Source organism: Callorhinus ursinus, unplaced genomic scaffold (assembly GCF_003265705.2).
Source record: "Callorhinus ursinus isolate GAN/ISIS: 27379988/994484 unplaced genomic scaffold, GSC_fseal_2.0 scaffold1, whole genome shotgun sequence".
In the NCBI taxonomy this organism is placed as follows: Eukaryota; Metazoa; Chordata; class Mammalia; order Carnivora; family Otariidae; genus Callorhinus; species Callorhinus ursinus.
The window spans coordinates 58,964,210-58,978,109 of record NW_027397063.1 but is presented as its reverse complement, the minus strand read 5'-3'; the positions used below and the strand labels follow the sequence as shown (position 1 = coordinate 58,978,109).

Here is a 13,900-nt window from a genome sequence, read left to right as displayed (position 1 = left end):
GTGAAGAGAAGGGGGAGTAGTAGAAGGAGGCAAAAGGCCTGAGGGGGCCTCAGAGCCTGCCACGAAGTGCCAAGGCATCTCCCTCCCCCCGCAGCCCTGAGCATGCGACCAAGGTGGCACTGAAGGTGGTGACGCCCATCATCATCTCCGTCTTTGTGCTGGCCCTATACCTGCATGCCCAGCAGGTGGAGTCCACCGCCCGCCTGGACTTCCTCTGGAAACTGCAGGTGGGTGGCCTTGGGGCTGGGGTGGGGAGGCATCCAGACCTCACAGCATCTTGTGAGTGAACAAGTTCGTCACCTGGGCTGACAGGGCCTTAGTTCTGCACTGATGGGGTTTCCTGCTCAGGCCTCAGCCCAACTAACCAGTGCCCCACGTCCCAGCAGGTCTGCTCCCTGCTTTCGGGAGCCCAGACACAGAATCCCAGAGCAGATTCCAGAATTCCAAACAAACCCACCATTGACAGTGCTGGGACTTTGGTGGGTCCCAAATACCGAACAGGCATTACTGTGTGCGTCCAGAGGCAGGGATGGGGGCTAGGCATGGCCAGCTCCGGTTGTGGTGTGGGCAGCAGGGAGTCAGGAGGGTGGGGAGGAAAGAGTGGCAGGAGGTGAGGAGTACGGGGAGCGCAGGCACCGAGTCATGGAGGCCGCAGCGTGGGAGCTGGCCCACCGGGCTGCTGAGCAGGGCTCGATGTGACCAGAAGTGGCTTGAAGGCTCTTCCAGGGGAGAATGGACGGAAGGGGCATCAAAGACCCATCGACAGGAAGCCTAAGCAGGTGGCTGTGCCCCAGCCCTGGGGAGAGGTGGCCCATGCAGGGGCAGAGGCAGTGGGGTGCTAGGAGCCCCGCACTCCACCCTCCAAGCTTTGTGCCCTGTGCCCCGATAGTGTCCACCTGGAGGAGGGGCTACCCCTGGGCCACATGCAGGATAATGCTCCAGGTGCTAGCAGGAGACCGAGTTGCTCCTTGTTACCTGCTAGATGGCCTCAGAAGCTCTGGAGAGGGCACCCAAGGGCATTCATGGTGAGAAAGCCGTCTTCCCTGTGGGCAGCCTCAGACCGGTTATTCCAGCCCAGCCTCTGCCTGTCCTGGCCTGGCCTCCATCCCCAGACCCCTTCTCCAGCTCACCCGCGACTCACTTAGGCCTCCTCCATCCTCAGCTTCTTGCTCATGCTGAGATTCAAGTCTTCAGGCTGGGGCAGGAGGTCCTGAGTTTTTGTTAAAGATGGGGGCATCCAGTTGCCCCTGCTGCTGGATATCTTGCATGAGGTTGACTGAGGTCCCCACTGAGCAGATGCCCTGAGGTTGGAGGGAACCTGTTTTGCATGTGGAAGGCCCCTGGTCAGCCCTGGGCTTGGGAGGGACCTGGGGGATATCCAGTGTGAGGTTCTACCTTCTTGGATCAGATTGCTGCCTCCCTGCCTTCTCTTGGCTCTCTCACACCCCTCTCCTCTGAGGCTGGAAGCTCCCTGGAGGTTCCAGCTCTCTCCTAGGGGCTGACCAGGCTCCGTGGGACCAAGGGCTGATGTCCCTCCACTTCTCTGCACACACACACACCCCACCTCCCACATGAGCCCCGAGGAGGTCTCCTGCCCCCTAGACTGTTGCTGTTGTGCAAGTCAGCTGTGTTGCAGAGACCTCTACAAAGGGGTGGAAGCAAGGGAAGGGTGAGCCTGCCACTCAGCCTGCCTGTGACCTCCTGCCCTGTCACCCCCGCCCGTCTTTGTCTAGCTCCTGAGTGCCTAGGGTCAAAGTGAAGCTCTCTGCCAGGGCTGAGCCGAGCAGCCTGAGGCTTCCTCACAACCGCACCCCAGTGCCCAGGCAACAGCAGCTCCTCTCCCACTTTGAAAACGATTAAGAAGGCCTGTGCACAGATGTGTGGGGGTGGGGCGGTGAGCATGTCTACCTACCAGGTGTGTTGGCCTCTCTCCACTGAACCCCCGCAACAGACTCAGGATGCTTACACATCTCCATCTCCTGTGCTCCTCCAGGACTTTTGGGGGGGGGGGGGAGGACAACATACCAATAAGCAAAAACTTGAACACAGGCTCTTGGGATGGGTGAGTGATAATCCGTTACCCCACCCCTAGACTAACCCAGAAGCCAGTTTTGCTGTTGGATCTTTGGTCCTGGTGGGTGGGTGTGGTGCTTGACAGGGAGCTGGGGAAGCCTGAGGTCCTTAGCGTCCCTGAAGCATCTGCATGAGGCATCAAGTCTGCTCCTGGCCAAACCCCTGGGTCTCAGTTCTTGGGCGAGCCCACTCCCGTCCCTCTCCCATAGCACTGACCTTATTGGGCTCAGCACGGGGGCTGTGGCCCCTGAGTCTTCCTGCTTGGCCAGAGCCCAGTCCTAGAAGCAGCTGGCTGTGTTGGGAGCTGCCCAACATCATGTCTCAGGGCAGAGTTGTCCCGATGTGGCAGGAGCTCCTGGGCAGGACTTGGCCTGTGTTCCCAGCGGTCGCCACGCTCCCAGCGTCCCAACCCCAGCCTTCACCACCACCTGCCTGCCACTGGGCAGATGCGCTAGGGGAGGGCATGTGTTAGGTTTCTGCCGCCCTGCTGGGCTGATCAAAGGAGCTGCAGTGCTCCTGGGTGGCCAGGCACGGGGTCTCAGCGGGCAGTAGGACTGTACGTGGCCCGTACACTTGCAGGGGCAGACGTACCAGCTGGGGCTCCTCCAGAAGCACAGAGATTCCCGCTCCAGCCTGTCGGCTCTGGCACCTGTTTCAGAGCTAGGAGCAGGTGGCCCTGTTTGGGAGAGTCTCACCTCACAGGGGCCGGAAGGTCGCATGTGCCCGCTGGGCCCACCTGGCATCCAGGAACTTCCTTAGGCATGACCCCCATTCTCAAGGCCATGTTTCCAGTTGCTCTAGGCGTGATGGGCTGTGGGTCCTCTCACTTCAGGTGCAAGGCTAGGCCAGGCCTCTGAGCCTTGGGGTCCTTGCTGGACCCGGGTCCTGTGGCCTTAGCTGGGTGTGCCAGCAGTTTCCCCACGAGCAGCCACCGCCTGCTGGGAGAGCCAGGGATGTAGTCCTGGCCCTCGCAGAGATCCCTGGTGCAGCCAAATAGAAAGACCTCCGCATTTAGAGAAGGCCCAAGCAGGCTGGCTGGATCTTTTCAACGGCCCTGCTAATGATCCTTTACCTGCCTGTTTTACCAACGTGGTCACTCCCCGTTAAAGGGGCCATTTTGTTTGCCGTCGAGGGGGAGGAAGCCCGCAGATTGCACTCTGTCCCTCCTGTGTCACATGGCTCCTTGCACACCTTGGTGCATGACTATCTCTGCGTTTCAGCCTGTGGGCCACTGTTGGCCTCTTGATTTGAGGGCTCTGCACTGTCCCTCGTGAGTGACCACAGACCTCAATTTCCCAGACCCAGGACCCAAACTGGGGGAGAACCAAAGTCACTGGTGGTGTCCCTATCCCGCCCCAGGGAGCACTTTGGGGCATCCGCACCTCCTGGCTTTGGGATGGGTGAGTGATAATCCATTGCCCCACCCCTAAACCAATCCAGAAGCCAGTTTTGGCTACATTCCCACACCCCAGTGGGAATGTAGGGCCTGGGGTGAAGGATGATGGAGCTGGGATGGGGCTGTGCTGGAACCAGGGAGAGCGGACAGGGCTTTAAGACGTCTTCCCGTGGGGTCAGTCTGTTAAAGTCATCTTATCAAACTGCATTTCCTGATGCGAAGAGGAAAATGGACAGTTGAGGAGCGCTTGGTAGCTGGAGGGCCATTGGTGGGGGGGTGGGTGTGGTTTTGGACCATCCCTGTAACTCCATGCCTCGGTCTAGCTTTGGGCAGACAGGATGCTTTCAGCCTGTCCTCCAGGAGGTTTCCAGTCGGGGGCTCCCTCCTTCGGGGCCTGCGCCCTCCGGTGCGTCACGTTCTGAGGGGCAGGCAGGGCAGAGGTGGAGGTGTACCCGTCTCTCCCTTTTCTCATGGTCGGAGTGCTAGCCGCTCCCTGTGGAGAGCTGCAGGTGGGGACGGCGCGGGGGCAGGGGGCAGAAAGCCGGCCCCGTGGCGGCGTTGGGCTCATGCCCCTCCTGCTGACCGGGTGCCGCGTCCTAGGCCACGGAGGAGAAGGAGGAGATGGAGGAGCTGCAGGCCTACAACAGGCGGCTGCTGCACAACATCCTGCCCAAGGACGTGGCCGCCCACTTCCTGGCCCGCGAGCGACGCAACGACGAGCTCTACTACCAGTCGTGCGAGTGCGTGGCTGTCATGTTTGCCTCCATCGCCAACTTCTCCGAGTTCTACGTGGAGCTGGAAGCCAACAACGAGGGCGTCGAGTGCCTGCGGCTGCTCAACGAGATCATCGCCGACTTTGACGAGGTGCGGCCAGTGGGGAGCTTGGGCCCCTGGAGCAGGAGGGACACCGGGGCACCTGAGGGCAGGCCCCGTGCCTGCATTTCCTCCCCTAGCCTGTTACAGAGGAGGAGACAGGCACATAGACGGGGCTTAGCTCACGGGCAGTAGGTCACAGAGTGGGCGTCAGCCCAGGCCACTGGGATCGCAAGTCTCTGCGCCCTGGCTGCCCCCTTGAGACCCTGCACGGCCGTCTCGCTGATCCTCCCTATTCGCCGCCGCTCCTCTCGTGCCACCTGAGGCTGGGCAGGCCCCGGGCTTGGGCCCAGCTTTTGTGAGAGTCCAGGGAAGGAGGGACTCCCAGGCTAAGGGAGAAGGAAGGACAAAGATGCAAAGCCCTGAACAGCAGGGGCAGAAACACAAACATGCACCCTCGCCAAGTCCCCAGTGTGTGCCAGGCACTGGGTACACTGTGCCCAGTAGGGCATCTCGACCCTGGGAGCTCACTGAGCGAGGAATGTGAGGGGGTCAACCCCAGTAGGAATGCAGGGCCTGGGGTGAAGGATGACGGAGCTGGGCTGGGGCTGTGCTGGAAGCAGCCCATGAGGCTCCTGGGGCAGGGGGTAACTGAAGTTGGCTGAAATGGGTCTGGGCAGGCTTCTGGCTGGCAGGGCCTGGAGACAGAAGAAGGGGGTCCCTGGGAGGGATGGGGAGGTGAGCCAGAGAAGGGGGGAGATGGCCACCAGCCCCTGTTGGGGGCAAGAGGCTTTGAAGTGACTAGAGAGCCGGCCCCGGGGCTCTGGGTGCAGGGCGGAGGGTAGCACCCGGCCACCACACGTGGGTGAGTACTGGAGGAGGCCTGCTCTGTCAGTCTTGCACCGAGTTGGTGTGCAGATGGGCCCCCTGTGTGAATGGAGGAGGGGGGCACATGGGGGGGGCATGCTGCTGCCCTTCCCTGTAGACCTCAGTGCCCCAACCTTGGTGGAGACCCAGGTTTGGCCTCCTTCCATCCAGATCATCAGCGAGGATCGGTTCAGGCAGCTGGAAAAGATCAAGACCATTGGCAGCACCTACATGGCCGCCTCAGGCCTCAATGATTCCACGTACGACAAGGTGGGCAAGACCCACATCAAAGCCCTGGCCGACTTTGCCATGAAGCTCATGGATCAAATGAAGTACATCAATGAACACTCCTTCAACAACTTCCAGATGAAGATCGGTGAGCTTGGCTTCTGACCATTCGGGCCTGGGAATAGCAGGTGGGGTGAAAAGCTCCATGTGGCTTGGCAGGACCGAAGAGGAGGGCTATGGAGGGCAGTGTCTTACGAACAGATGACACTGCTATTTGGGAGATTCTGCCATGTGTGTGGTCCTACGTCGCACACAACAGCAAGGCTTCATGCAGCCCCCTGTGAGAGAGACCATTTCTGTGCTAAGAGGGAGCGCCCAGGGGCTTGGGGACATGGCAGAGACTGTCTAGATGATGTCAGCTGAGCCAGGTGTGTTGGGGAAGGCTCTGGCCTGGAGTGGAGGGGAAGCAGCACAGCGAAAGCGGAGTGGCAGGGTGATCGGGGTTGGTGTGGGTAAGACTGGGACGGTGGAGAGACTAGAGCAGATGTGCCAGGAGTGAGACAGGGAGGCTGCGTGCAGGGCAGCAGCCTTGCTTCCTGGGGCTGGGTCATGGCGACATCCCTGCACTAGCTCAGACACCCAGGAGGAGGAGCACTTGGACAGGGAGGAGACTGTGGGTTAGGAGCTAGGTTCTAAGAAAAAGAATGGCGGTGCCCCTCATAGAAACAGAGGAGGTAGAAGGAAGAAAGTCTGAACTGACAGTGAAAAACACCACTGAGAGGGGTGGTTAAGGAAGGGCAACTGGATGATGCCGCAGGTCACTGGACACTTGAAGAGGGCGGTCTTGGTGATGGACTGCGGGAGCTGCCCGCTGACTCAAGTACACAGGAGCAGTGCTGTGTGAACGGACTTCTGTGGTCTGGGTTAGCGGGCATTTGATGGCAGCAGCCAAGTGGGAGCCGCAGGGCTAAATGTGGCCTCAGGCCCAGAGGACCTTGAGTGTCAGGGAGGAATGATAGTGAGGGTGAGCGCTGGTCTGAGCCCTGAGGAACGTGCTGACGGTCTGTCCCCTGCAGGGCTCAACATTGGCCCCGTGGTGGCCGGGGTGATCGGGGCTCGCAAGCCTCAGTACGACATCTGGGGCAATACGGTGAACGTGGCCAGCCGCATGGATAGCACCGGTGTGCCTGACCGCATCCAGGTGAGTGTCAGAGCATCCACCGCCCACCTCACCCACATGGGGTGGGGGGCTCTGTCTGATGCTGCATGAGCTTGGGTGCAGGCCGCCCACAGTTCCCAGCCAGAATTTCTGCGGCCAAATTTGAAGGTGGTTGGGGCTACGTCTTGGGAGCTCGGAAAACACAGTTGTGTTTCAAGCCCTCAGGACCTTGGACAGATCTTCACTCCTGTGCCAAGCCCTCTACTGGCCACAGAAGGAATGGCCAGGGGCGGGGGTCTAGGCGGGAGCCACTGCTGATGCTAAGCCAGGAGTGCTCATGCCACAACCCACACATACAAGGGGACACAAAGATGGCTGCCGGGAGCAAGGTCTTGCCGAATGGAGCCCCCAGCACTCGCAGCCTGGTTTAGGAGAACCAGGCAAGGCCCCTCGTCCCCCTGGGATGGTGCCCCCAGCAGCCAAGGGGGCTGGCCAGAGACCCAGAGACTTTGGCTCCTCTCGATCCTTTGCAAGCTGGCTCTTGTGATGCCCAGGCCTGCCTCTCTTCAGCTGCTTTTTCTCAGGCCTTCCTCGATTTCCTCTGCTCCAATCTGACAATGGCAAGGCCCTGGACGGGGCTCTCTTCCTGTACCCTCCACCCCCCAGTGCCCCATGAGGCTGTGGGCAGGTCACTTCGTTTTCCTGGCCTCCATTTTCCCAAGTTTGAACTGTGCTCTCTTTACGGCCCTCTGCTCGCACTGACACTGCTTAAATGTCCCTTAAATTCTCTCTCCTGTGGGACCTCTGAACAAAGGGTCAGCCCAAAGCACAGCCCTGGCCAGATCAGCCGGCCCTGGCTGGCATGCAAATGCTGTCGGAGGGAACTGACCAAATGTCTTTCCCTCACCTCGATCCCTGTGCCAAGAGGAGAAGGGACAACAAGATGGGAGATGGGGAGAGAGGCATGTGTGTGCAGAGCTTCTGACCCCAACCCACAGACAAGTGAAGGACGCTGTGCAACCACACAGTGGCCTGGCACCTCACCTTCGCATAGGGTGTTCCCATGATCACACAGCAGGGTCACCTTCCAGCAGCCCAGCCAGAGATTCCCAGCCTGACAGCCAGGCGGGGCCAGGATCCTCAGCAGGGATGTTGCGGGGTATGCTCGGATAGCTGTTGGGTCACCTCACGAGACACGCGCTTGTATTGCTGCTCCGGTCAGCCTGCTTTCTCCTCTGCCTGGCAAGAGTTCAGTGATGACTGGAGCCACGGGTGAGGTCCCCTCTGTGTTCAAAAGCTAAAGCAGATGGGCAGTCGGATGCAGACCCGAGTCCAGGCTCTGCCATTTGTTAGCGATGTAACCTCAGGGAAGGGACTTAGATTGTCTGAGCCCGAGATAAAAGCGCTTTCCTCATAGATTGAGTGAGGTAAGCAGTGGCTTTCAACCTACCTGCTGTGGAGTGAGACCTGAGTGAGCACACTGGTCGCGTGCTCGGTCTCGATGGCGACAGGGTCAGATTGCTGTGGATGCGCCCAAGCACTTCCGCCCAGCTTCTGCACTTCTCAGTGTGGACAGGGACAGGCAGTTCAGGGACCACGGGCCACACTTTGAGCAGCGGAAATAGCACAGGTGAGTTGCAGGCCACACTGCCTGGCACGGAGTAGGTGCTGCCATTCTTCTGGTTTCCAATAGGCAGTACGAGCAGCTGTCAGTCCCTGGGAGCCCCTGCCTGGGAGGTGCTGCCCACCCACTGTGGTGGGGACAGTCAGGCAGAGCCACCAGTCAATAGGCTCACAGCTTAGCTTAACTGTGGCCTATCCTCTCTCCTCCACTGCCTCCTCAGGTCACCACGGACATGTACCAGGTGCTGGCTGCCAACACATACCAGCTGGAGTGCAGGGGTGTGGTCAAGGTCAAGGGCAAAGGCGAGATGATGACCTACTTCCTCAACGGGGGGCCCCCGCTCAGTTAGCAGCTGCCACCTGGTGATGCCAGGCAGCCTGGCCTCCAGAGAAATGGAAATGGCTTCTTTGGGTGCCGGTGGGCAGGTGGAAGCCTGCGCTCTAGCCCACATGGCTGCACCAGTGAGATTTTCCACTTTGACTCCAGAAGCAGCTTCTGCCTTTGTGGGCAGGCAGCCGCCTCCGTCCCAGGCCCCGGGGTGCCAGCGTCCTGCGAGCACCAAGCTGACCAAAGATGTTTCCTCCATAGAAGACTCCACTAGGCGTGATCTGAATCTCGAGTTTTCTAACGGGCGCTGCTGCTGCACAGGTGGAAAGGGGCTGCCGGCGCTCTTACGGTGCGGGGCAGGCCGGCGTGTGACGACAGGGCTGAGGGGGAGGCCTCAGCCTGGGGTGGGTGGGTTGGCGGCGTGACTCTGGCCGCCGGGAACCTAGGGGCCCCGGGGTCTGCTTTCCTGTGTGAGCCTTTCAACCGCCGACAGAGGCCACAGCCCTGCCCCACGGAGGGGCTTTCTGGCAAGAGTGCGGGCTGTGGACGGACTTCGGCCTTCTCCACAGTCCTCCTCCCACACCTCTTTGAGGGGAACAGAGCGAATTGCGAAGGGGAGGCGAGAGGACCCGAGGCAAGGAGGGGTGGTTCTGAGAAAAAGAATATTTATTAAATAAAACAACTTTCTGTGCCCTTTAGACTACACTAGTTGTATGCGTATGAGAGACCCACAAGCAAACGAAGATGCCACTGGGGTGGGAGGGCGGGGATCCCAACATGTCTTTTTTGTATTTTTTATTGTTGAAATCCTCGGAGATCTAACAAATATACCAAATTCTATATTTTGTAAATTATATTAGAAAACAGCTGTGCACAGTATTTGTACTGTACGTATGTCAGTGTGTGTACTGGTGTGTGTGTGTGCTTCGGCTGTGGGACTGGCCACATACGGGGTGCCTGGTGCCCTCAGTGCAGACGAGGCAGTTTGGGGTTTTCCCAGGTCCAGCCAGAGCAGGCAGCATGTGTCCTTTTGGGGTGCCCTACATTCAGATTAAGTGGGAAGATGCACGCATACATTACCCCATCTCTCTAACACATCACTTCCTTTAAGTTAAATGCAAGCGGATAAAACAAAAAGCTGTTTTCCCATCTCAGGCCCCGCTGGAACCAAGGGAAACAGCCCCAACATGCGGCAAACCACTGTCCCTTCTTCTGTTCCCTGAGATGTCAGCCATTTGCTACCTGCAGAGACGCAGCTCTGAGAGCTCAGGGATGGCCACAGGCGCTCAGCTGGCGTGGGGGTGGTAGGAAGCCTTACCTGCCTGCCTTGCTCAGTTGGCTACTGTGCAGGTGGCTCTCCCAGAGATAAGGCCTTCAGACTTGGGGGTAACAGTGCAGCCCTCAGGTTCAGGGAGGGTGGTGGCTTTGCTCTCCATCTGCAGACCAGACAGAGAAAAGTGGAGAGCCCAGCTTCAACGTCCAAAGGGCAAAGCTAGCAGAAATTTTGTTTCGTCTGGTTTTTGTTTTTTTGGGGGGGGGAGGGGGCAGTTAAATATATAGGAAAAATTACTCCTTATACCCTACAAGGGTATAAAATAGAAATGGGCATGTAAGTGAAAAATGATTATCATAGAGATATATTCAGACAGAATCCTTGGGTTCTGTGCCCAGATCTTTCTGTTGCTTCTCAGGGCAGAATTCTTCTCACCTCCAACACGAGCTTGAAGGAGGTGGGGCGGCAGCTATATACCAGCTGCAGAATGTTACTTTGATGCCCACCTGCACCGCCTCTCACTGCACCCTAGCGCCGGCCTCCCTGTTCCACACACCATCTCTCACTCCAGCCTGAACACCGCTCTGAGAAGCAAAGCTTACAGACCTAAAACTGCCAGCCCAGGTTTGTCCACGCTTTTGCTGCTCCAACCTTTGAGTTCTGCATCGCCCCCCCCACTTTGCACCTGTTGGGCGGGCTGGCTTTCTCCATGGTGGTGTTCTCAAGTCCCCTGCCCCTCCATAGTGCCCGCCAGTGGTGCCAGGTGTTAATTTTGCTTCCAGCCCGAGTAACGTGTGTGCTGAGTTCCTCCGGTGGTCCCCCCGTTGGTTACGGTCTCCTCGGCTCCTTGGGGGCCCACCCCTCTATCCCAGCAGTGACTGGTGACACCGTGCAGTGCTAGCTCTTCATTCCCTCCAAGGGTGTGCACTCTTTTTATTCCTGCTCTTGCAAAAACAGATACAATTATGATTTCCCATGGAAATTTAAAAAGTCTATTTAAATAATTTAACTATTAAACACTTTCACTGGTAATGTGTCCTGGTCTGATTTGCGGCTTGGGCCATGGGTCTGGTTCCAGTCCAAAGAACGGTGCACTCGGCCCTTGGTGGGGTGCTGGGGAGGGAGCCCCAGAGGGCAGAGACCTACCCTGGGTGGGGAACGGTACACTGCCACGGAGAGAATGTTGGCTAAGGACCGCGGTCATTGTGGCAATCAGGTGAGAGAACGTTCGTGTTCTTGGCAAGAGGTAGTTCCCTGGACTGAGGAGCAGGTACCAGGGTGCAGGAGAGACACCAGGAGTGAAAGGGGACAAGGGATCAAGGATGGTACCAGAAAAGATCCAGGGTTGAGGAGAGGATGTTGTAAAACAGGTGAGCCAACCCTGTTTCTATGCTAAGGGGGGAAAGAAAGTTGAAAATACAAGGACACAGATCCCGGAAGGGACCCAAGTAGCAGGGAGAGGAGGAGAGATGCTGGCTGGAGGCACACTGATTTGACCTGGATAGCTAATAACCATGGCTACCACTTATTGGACACTGTGTGTGTGTCAGACACCGGGATAAGCACCATACAAACTTTATCTCATTTGTTCTTCCTGGCCACCACATGTCACTGATGAACACACAGACTGAATTATTTGCCTAAACTCACACAACTGGTAATTAAGAGATGAGATTCAAAGCAGGCCTGTCTGCTAAGCTCATGCAGGTAACTTCATGAGTCGTCCTCCGTGCCCCAGGACGACTCTTACCTCACTCGAGGAAAGGTGGTAGAAAAGCAGTGCCTGCCTGCCACACCCATCAAATGCAGGGTTCTATTTGGGTTCAGGAAATAAGACCAGGGGCTTGGTGAAGTGAAAATGAAGGAGCCAGTGAAAAAGACTTCACTGGGTTCATTGCAACAATGGCCACATGGGGGCACAGACATGGCAGTCCTGCTCATAGGCAGGCCCCCTGCTCCAAGGAATTGGGACAGCATTAGTGAGGATTCCACTGTCCATGGTGTAGGATGCAATTGTACAGAGCTCATGTTTGACTCTCAGAACTTTTCAGGCTAGGGTATATCAATTAGAAAAGGAAACCAAATGAAAAGGCCAACCTTTAGGGGCTGATTAGACTAAGTTAGCATGTCAGCTCCTGAAGAATCCCCACCCTGCTGTGATGAGTGGGGGGCAAGCCTCAGGCAGGACTGGGAAACCGCGTGCACATACCCCAGTGCACACCAGGGCAGCCAAGGAATGCAACTCAGAACTTCCATGAGCCCGTCCCCTTCCCATCTCCATTGAGCTCATTCCAGAGAACACATCTGTTTCTTCCTTAGAGATTTATACTTTTTTGCAAAACCATATCCATACCTGGGATGTTAATTAGCAAAACTTACTAGCAAAGACACCATTGATACGTGTAGTGAGTTCCGGACAGCGCTTTAACATCCACTGACAGCAAAGACCGGACTTCAGCCAGCATGGTGATGATTTGATTGTAGAGAGAGGTTAGCAACATTGTGGGAAGGCACGGTGAAGCCTGGTGCACTGAGGAAGCTGAAGTTACATATTCACCAGGTAGTCGTGTTACTTTAAGACTTTCAAAAATACACTTATGGAACTTTTCCAAAAGCAAGTATCACCTGAGTGGCATATAGTCAGATGATGCCCAGAGCTGTGGTTTTTACATGATAAAAATTATTTTCCGTAATGTTGCAACCTCACCACAAGGTGCTAATTAGCAGAAAGTGAACCTCTAGAGCTTGGAAAAGATGCTGAGCCTGTATCATTGTGGGGCAGGAAAGCATTCTTGGGCCCTGGGATGTACAATGCTCAGAAATAAGGTGCTGAGCAGATCCTCGCCGCCACCTGAACAAGAGGAGGCAGTGGCAGGGACTCACACTGTGGAAAACCCACAGCTTTTGAATTTGTCTAAATCAAAACAATTCCTCACTGAAGACAACAAATGCTGTACAGATTGTTTCCTGAAGGAAGGGGCTGTTAAGTCTGGGCCGTGCTGGCCGTGGCAAGGTACCACTTAGCACAGGGGTCAGCAGGAGAGTTGGAAGGGCTAGTGTTGTCTGTGAGGATGGGGTCAGGGGAGGGTACAACAGAGCAGAGAACACCATGCCCCCACACCCTGCCTTTGGACGAACTTCATCCAGTGTATAAAGAGCTTTCCCATACATGTTCTCACTTGTGCTTGCCCCCAGGCCCAGGAGGCAGTGGGAGAAAGGACCGGCGCATCTCCTAGGCTGCTCTGATCCTCCAGGACAAAAGCTATGGCTCTAGCTCATAAGCACTTCTGTCCATTGTGCCTACCTGGCGGGGCACTGATGACCCTGCAGGGACAGAGGGCCTGCCACTTCTCAAGGTTGACAACAGATGAACTGAGGTCCACTTACTATACTACTATAGCTTTTCTTAGCCTTTCAGATTTTCAAAAAAGCCCTCTGGTGGGGTTCCCCCCCACCGCCCCCCGTCTTGGAATGTAAAATACGGTATTTGCTGTCCACTTCTTGCGTCTCTTTCCTTCCCACCGGCAGGGGCACTGCTTCTCAGGACAGACACAAGAACAAAGCCAAGTCCAGCCACTGGGATGGCTGACCTCCAAGGCTCCTTTCTTCTCTGGCATTCTTGGCTTCTAAATATTTGTGGGACCCTGTCCAATCTTCAAGTGCCAGACCACAAGTATGGCACAAACATAAAACAATCAAATTAGGATTTTAAGATTTTAAAGCTGAAGGCAGACAAACGAGATAAGCATCACACCAGGGGGATCTGCGGGAAGGTCACCTGTAAGCCAAAGCGGCCAAGCCTTCGCTCAGGCCCCCTCCGGGCAGCGTGCCAGCAGTAGCGGCCAGCGGCCTTTCCCACCACGGGCCCCGGGCCATGCAGTGCCGAGGGCCAGGTGCTCAGCCTCGGTTCACAGGCCCAGCAGAAGGGCCGGAAGGTGGGATGCAGGGGAAAGACAGTAGAAGGACGAGCACTGTCTAGGGCTGAGGGTAAAGTAGGCACTCTGTCCCCACTGGCTGGCCAGCCCTACACCTCACCCACCCGTCTGTTTCTAGTGAATGCCACGGAGCCACCCCCTCACTTGCCAAATGCATCTTCATCCTCAAGGCCCCTTTCCTACTGCTGCTCTATTAGGCCTGTGA

At 56.9% G+C, this 13,900-nt stretch overlaps 1 protein-coding gene across 4 annotated transcripts in view; it reads left to right on the top strand.

Annotated features, from left to right (window-relative positions):
- ADCY5 (adenylate cyclase 5) overlaps positions 1 to 10,808 on the top strand; it is a 152,887-nt gene extending 142,079 nt beyond the window's left edge. For 2 of the 4 annotated variants that reach the window (XM_025868966.2, XM_073894449.1), the window contains exons 17-21: positions 95 to 227; positions 4,070 to 4,333; positions 5,321 to 5,525; positions 6,454 to 6,578; positions 8,381 to 8,924. In XM_025868966.2, coding sequence (XP_025724751.1) covers positions 95 to 227; positions 4,070 to 4,333; positions 5,321 to 5,525; positions 6,454 to 6,578; positions 8,381 to 8,509 — 856 coding nt within the window. In that variant the 3' untranslated portion in view covers positions 8,510 to 8,924. Of the gene's footprint in view, positions 1 to 94; positions 228 to 4,069; positions 4,334 to 5,320; positions 5,526 to 6,453; positions 6,579 to 8,380; positions 8,925 to 10,178 lie in introns of those variants that run through there. The other 2 variants (XR_012378767.1, XR_012378766.1) reach the window with 2 other exon arrangements.
- The last annotated feature ends 3,092 nt before the right edge of the window (positions 10,809 to 13,900 follow it).